Raw genomic sequence first — 7,337 nt, 5'->3', positions numbered from 1 at the left:
TGACCCTACAGTCAGTGGTAGTCAAGGTCTTTATTAATGTCAAGAATAGATACTGCTGGGTACCATGCAATAATGACTTCATGTCTTATCGAGGTCCGTGGTCTAATAAGTGCATATCTGTGTGTTTATGTTGTGTGTGTGTGTGGTTCCTCAGTTCAAATGCATGTGGCGGAAATAGGTTGAAGTTCAGAGTTTTCTATTATTCTCCATCATGGTATTGAAGATAGGGAATCCAGTGGACCTAGAGATCAACATTTAACATAGATTGACTAGCCAGTGAGATCCTAAAGTCCACCAATTTCTCACTTCCTGGTGTTATAGGCTCATATTGCACACAAATCTTCTAATGAAGATGCTGGGGATCCCATGATTACTCCAAAAGTATTTTACCAACTGAGCCATTTCCTCTGTCCACAATCTACAAGGTACCTGGAAAAAATATCAGTTAAATTTTGAGGTAAATGACTACAAGAAGTCAGGGTCACACTCACAGTATCACCCTCTGCCATTATGTATGCAGAGAACTGGGGCGCCTTTTAGTTCCTTCTACTATTAAGAACGCAACAACAAAATGTGAGGCTTGAAGAACAAAATATGCCAGAACTAGATTAAATGAATTAGGACATCAACGTTAAGCTTGTCTTACCAGACAAGGCACTGTTACGGCTGATGCTGTTGAGTACCTTTTTACTTAACCACTGTCAGCATTCTTATTACACATAAAGTTTTGTGATATGTGTTCTTTATTTTATTTGATATGTATGAATGTTTTACTTATATATAAGCATATATCTATAGAAATATTTATACATTTCTAATATGATATATATTTGTGCCTCATAGGCACATGGAACTCACTCTCTCTCACACACACACACACACACACACACACACACACACACACACACACACAAGCACATGAGTTCCATGGTTGTGCCTATGAGAATCAGAAGAGGACATCAGAGTCCCTGGAATTGGAGTTACAGACCATTCATTATGAGATATGATGTGGGTGCTGGGAATTGAACCTGGGTGCCATGGAACATTTTGCCTTCATATGTATGTGTGTGCCAAGTGCAAGCCTGGTGCTCATGGAGGTCTGAAGAAGCCAACTGATTCCCTGTAATTTGGATAATGTATGATTTTGAGCCACCATGTGGGTGCTGTTACCAAACCTTGGTCTCCTGCAAGAGCACCAAGTGCTTTTAATTGCTGAGCCATTTCTCCAGCTCCATGATGTATCTAATTTTTAAGAGCACACTCCCTTCAATCTCTACTTCTTAATGTATCTTTGGTATTTGTGAATGCTATAAAGCTGGTTGTCAATTTTGAGTTAATATTAAAAGAAAAATATTAAACATATTAAATCCATAGAGTTGTACTGACCAAAGAAATATTAATTAGTTGTTGAGTTCCCAGAACTAGAGGTGATTCACGGAAGACGGCTGTTTGTCAATAGGACGAAAGCATTGACAAACAGACACTGGGAAGCAATGAAAATAAGGGGCTCAGAGATAGCTGCTTGTTGTGTCCCAGCAGGAAGTTTTAGTATATGAAGGATTTGTGAACTACTTTTGGCTGCCCTTGAGTAACTAAAACTCTATTTCAGAGAGAGTGTTATGGATCCCCTTGTGGCATCCTCTTGACCTCAAAGGAGATTAGGTGTCAGCATATGAACATGTCACTGTGTGTCTGTGACTATACGGAGAGAAGCTATCTGTCCCTCTGAATATTGAGGTCCTATCCAGCATCTGCCATCATAGAGGCATCTACTTTCACAGGTGAGACTTGATTTGTTTCCTCAGGCTTGCAGAAGCTAGACAATCTGCTCCCAGCTGTGTGGGTGCAGCTCTTTGAGCGTGTCTCTCTTTTTCAGGGGCGGAATGCTGCATAGAATGAATACTGACAGAGCTGTGGTTCCTCCGAGCCCCGAGGATTCCACGGGTAAAGCAAATGTTCTTGAGTGAGTCCTGTGTACCTAGTCTCATTTCTGAAAAAAAAAAGAAACCTTTGGCAAGGAGGATTTCTGTAGGAACCCGAGTCAAAAGTGGTAGGTGGAGAGGTCTTTGCATCTAAAATGCTTTATCACAGTATTCAAGGGATACAGAAAGAAAACCTTCCATCAACACACATAGGTTTTCTTTGAACAAATATTAGGTGTGCTCAGTGAAATGTAATGCCTGGCACAATCTCAAGATTATAAATTTTGCTGGATAACAGAATTTACAGACGCATGAACACTTGCTTCCGTTGCAAGCTGCCTTTTTTGACTCAGGGTCACAGAAGCAGGTGGCAGTTTTCTTTTGGAAATACTGGTGCCAACAGGCACACTGACAGAAGGCTATTTAACCTTCTTAGAGGGAAAGAGCAGTAATAACGATTTCATGTTGTAATTATGTGTAAGGGTGGACATAATCAGATCAATGTGATTCAAATTTCAATCATTCTCATGAAGCGGCTCTGACTTTCATTTTAGCATCACTTTGTGAGGGTTGAATATTTATGTATCTACTGCTGTGGTTTCTACTTTGCAGGACTGTCCTTGAACTCTAGATTCTCCTATGAATCAATGTACATATATATTACTTACATTTTCCTATCTTGAAATTATTATGCACTGTTTGTATCGGTATGCATAAAATTTCACTTTCCATATGTTTAGACAGCTATGATAGAATAGAAACTATATTATTGGTGTTAATAATACTGTAATTTAGTAAATGAGGAAAGTTCTCATTCCAATATTGAATCAACTTTTACAATTATTAAGTTGAACATTTGTATAAAATTGATCTGTTTCATATGTGATTGTCATTGTTACCTTCTGATATTTCCATTTGATACATGATATTTTCCAACAGTATATTTTAGGAATTAATGGCATATCAAAAATATACAGGAGTTTGTAAACTAGAGCCAAGGATGGCAGTGTGAATGACATAGGAAACAATTTTGCTCCATACAACCTAGAGGAAATATTTTCATTCTGAAGTGTAATTTAGTCTGGTATGTCTGCCATTTTCCAGGGGTGTAACCTACAGAATCTTCAGTGTCACAAAACTCATCCTATGAGAGACTGCCTCATCCTTAGAACCCCCAACCCAAGACTTCTGTTAGCTGGAAATCACACTTCCTTTGTATAGCTGTGTGAAACGTGGGGACAACCAGCAAGTACAGTACTAAACTTGTCTTTAAATACAGTCCTGTGTCTGGTATCTGGCAGAAAAAAAATATGGGAATTCTTTAATGTTTGGAATACTTTGAAAATGTCTTTTCTTTTACAATGTGCTTTGGTGTGTTACCTGTATGTATTTCTCTGTGGGAATGAGAACTATACACAGTTGTGAGATGCTATGTGGGTTCAGATAATCTGACCCAGGTCCTCTGGAAGAGCAACCAGTGCCCTCAACTGCTCCAGCCCCTAAAAACTTATTCAAATACACTTCTTGGGGGCTCTCTAGAAGGCTCTCTGGACTAAGAAGGCACATTGCCTCTATAGAAAACTCAAGTTTAGTCCCAGTACTCATATGTGGAACCTAAGTACTGTCTATAACACTGACTGACTCCAAAGGCACCTTAACTGAAGTGAATATTTCCACACAAAGGCACAAGTGTAACCACAGAGTTATATTTTATCTTAGTATCTGAATGGACATTAGTCATTATTGGTTAGCATGGATTTTTTATTTTGTACACTGAAGAAAATAGTCCTACATGTCTATCCTGAGTTCTCAGGAACAGATACCGAGTGACATTTTTATACAATGACAGAATGATATCAAGAGATCTGGCCATGGGGATCTTCTTCCTATCCCAGACTTCACTGGGCTTCCTGGGGAACTTAGCCTTGCTTTGCTGTATTATTGTCTCTTCCTTCAATGGGATCAGGGGAAGGCTCACAGACCTGATTGTCAAACACCTGACCTGTGCCAACATCTTGGTTCTTCTCTGCAAAGGAATCCCTCAGTCAATGGCTGCTTTTGGTCAGACATATCCTCTAGGTAACATTTCATGCAAACTGGTATTTTATTTTTATAGAGTTGCTAGGGGAATGTCCCTTGGTTCCATATCACTGCTGAGTGTCTTTCAGGCCATCACCATCAGTCCCAGCAATTCCAAGTGGGCACAGCTCAAGGTCAGAGTCCCCATCATCATTGGTCCTTCCCTGGGCCTGTGCTGGGCCCTGTGTCTACTGGCAAATAGCTTAATTATTGTGAGACTGACTGATATGAAGGAGAAAGGAAATCGTACTGAATTAAGACATTTTTTGTACTGTTTAATAGTAAAAGTTAACAAACAAACTTCCACATTATATGTTATTCTATTGGCTTTCAATGATATTATTTCTTTGGGACTCATGATGTGGGCCAGTGGCTCCATGGTGTTGATCTTGTTCAAACATAAACAGAGGGTCCAGCATATCCACAGATCCCTGTCTAATAAATCACTTCATGAAACCAAAGCCACACAAAGAATACTTATCCTTTTGAGCAGCTTTGTGGTCTTTTATGTAGCCTCTGTCATCTTAATGATGTATTTTTCTGTTCAGGATGGAGGAGATACATGGGTGACCCATGTCAATGTGGCCATCAATGCTTGCTTCCCAGCACTCTGCCCCTTTCTCCTCATTGGACAATACACCAGGAATTTTCACCCCTGCAGTACATGAGTATATCAACAACTATTTTTTTCTTGTGTAATCAGAGCATTCTAAAACATAGACTTTTATATACCATTTTATATTCAGTATGACCCCTTGCCATCAGATTGCTTCTGTAGTTAAAATGTCTCCTAACATTCTTTGGAACACAGGTTTTAATCCAATTGCTGTCAACTGTGTCAAGTTAGAGCATTGAAGTACTAGAGTAATTCAAGATTTGAGGTGTAAAGGTTGTGAGTACTGTGATGATTTATAAAGGTCTGATTATCATTCCATGATCTGTTGTATAGACATATTTAATCAACACTGATTTGTAGATAGAACATTGTTCTGAGGAAGAATGGAGCCCCAAACTAATTCAGAATAAATAAACACTTCTGTAAGATGCCCATGAGCGTGGTGAGATTAGGGCACCCTTGGAATTTGCTGGTGTCACACAGCACACAGATTTCAGGGTGTGACTAGGGACTGACTGTCTTTCTTGTGTACTGATGCCCAATGACCAACTTGGTGAAATGCCATGTGATATGTGGAAATGCTAGTTTTCATATTTATGTAAATATTCAGATATGAAATTATCATAAATGGGGTAAATAATTTAAAAGCAGCTGATTGGATACAGCTAATTTGAAATATTTCTCATTTATTTTTATGTGTTTTGCTTTCAGGTATGAATGTTTACTTTGAGCATTCCTGGTATGGTGCAGTTCAGATTATGGTGTAAATAGCCTTGGGATTAGAGTGATGAACTACTCTGATTTGCCATGTGGGTTCTTAGAATGAAAATGAGCTCCTCTGCAAGAGCAAGTATTATTCTGTACCATGGAGCCCTGCCCTCAATAGTTGACTTCTAATCCACAAGATTCAGATAATTATGACTGTCAAGAGGTATAGATTGAGGGAGTTTCCAGCCAATGACTGTTCTAGCCTGAAACACATTCCTGGAGAGCAAGCCCAGTCCTGATGATGCCTAGAGCACTAGGACCTTCAGGTGGAATGACCTGCAGACCTAGGATCGCACCAAACACAATTGGAGAAGAAGGTCAACAATATAATGGTGCCTAATGATATGTTGCTGTATTCATAGACTGGTACCCAAAGCCGTTGTCATCAGCAAGGATTCATTCAGGAACTGACCTACAGCCAAACATTAGGAGGACCTTGGAGAATCCTGCAGAAGAGGGAGAGAAAGAATTGTAGGACCCAGAGAGGTCAAGAACACAACAAGAAAACCTACAGCATTGACTAAGATGGACTCATTGGGGTTCATGGAGACTGAATCAATAACCAAGGAACCTGTATGGGACTCACCTAGGCCCTCTGCATGTATGATGCAGTTGGGTAATTTGGTTCTCTTGTGGGACTCACAACAGTGTGAGCAGGGAATATCTCTAAGTCTTTTATTGCCTTTTGGGACTGTACTCCTCATACTGAGTTGCCTTGCCCAGCCTTAACACATGGGAGGTGCATAGTCTTACTGCAGATCCATATGCCATGTTTTATTGATATCTGAACAGAAATGGAGGGGGAGTGGATTGTGTGGTAGGGACAAAGTGGTGTCAAGGGGGAAGGGACTGAAAGGAGATGAGGGAATAGAAACTATGGACAAGATGTAAAACAAATTAATATTTTCAAAAGGGGAAAAAGAAGTATAGATTCAAACTAACTAAATTTAAGATTGTTCTCAAAAGGTAGGTTTCTCATGTTATTTATAATAAAACAATAAACCAATATGAGCTAGAATTCTTCTATATTGTGGAATCTTGACCTATATAAGAATATCCAGGGAAGTGTGTGTTGCACCCATATTTGTTGGTTAATTATAAAGGACTTGTTATGAATTTATTTTTGTAGTCTTCTAGAATTCTCTGTGATAACAAATATATACCATTAAAGCATTTCCTCTACCATCCTTCCTTTTATCTCTGTGTCATGCTGAAATATGAAAGTGTAGAGAATATCTTAGCAATTTGGGTATCCAACTTGGCTTGCCCTAAATTCACTCCTTCATGAACAATACAGCTAGCAGTGTTTGAGCCTACTAAGATCCACACCTGCAAAGTGTTTTATGTATATCTTCTATAAACAATTACATATGTTACTTTTCTTATAAAATCATTAAACACTGAATTTTATTGATACATATTCTGGAACATAAACTGAGATCTATGGATAGAAAGCTGCAGGTAGCTGTATTACAGTGCAAGCGTTATAGAGCAAACTTCTATCATAGTAAATATTTATTAAAAGGAGTAAGTTTTAGCTTGGTTGTTAAGGGTGCAGACTGGTCTTATAGTAGACATGAGTCTGGTTCCCAGCACCCACGTTGCTTATATAACAACTTTCTGAAGCTCCTGTAAAGATACCTATTCTATCATGTGTAGTATCTTAGTTATAGTTTGTATTGCTCTCAAGAGACACCATGATCATGGCAACTTTTTTTTCTTTTTTTAATTTATTTATTTATTACATATTTCTGCTTCCTCCCCGCCACCACCTCCCATTTCCCTCCCTCTTCCCCGATCAAGTCCCTTTCACTCTCAGCCCGAAGAGCAATCAGGGTTCCCTGACCTGTGGGAAGTCCAAGGACCACCCACCTCCATCCAGGTCTAGTAAGGTGAGCATCCAAACTGCCTAGGCTCCCACAAAGCCAGTACGTGCAGTAGGATCAAAAACC

General features: G+C 39.2%; 1 protein-coding gene across 1 annotated transcript; it reads left to right on the top strand.

Moving 5' to 3' along the window:
• The first annotated feature begins 3,772 nt into the window (after positions 1-3,772).
• On the top strand, positions 3,773-4,669 carry LOC121449870 (vomeronasal type-1 receptor 4-like). Its single transcript, XM_041654535.1, has one exon. The coding sequence runs from the start codon at positions 3,773-3,775 to the stop codon at positions 4,667-4,669; it is 897 nt and encodes a 298-aa protein (XP_041510469.1).
• The last annotated feature ends 2,668 nt before the right edge of the window (positions 4,670-7,337 follow it).

Source organism: Microtus oregoni, unplaced genomic scaffold (assembly GCF_018167655.1).
Source record: "Microtus oregoni isolate MIOR12 unplaced genomic scaffold, Mior012 000006F_ref0000085, whole genome shotgun sequence".
Classification (NCBI taxonomy): domain Eukaryota; kingdom Metazoa; phylum Chordata; class Mammalia; order Rodentia; family Cricetidae; genus Microtus; species Microtus oregoni.
This window is presented reverse-complemented; position numbering and strand designations above follow the sequence as displayed.

Coding starts and splice junctions, on each gene's coding strand:
- LOC121449870 (XM_041654535.1), top strand. CDS start 3,773: ATGATATCAAGAGATCTGGCCATGGGGATCTTCTTCCTATCCCAGACT.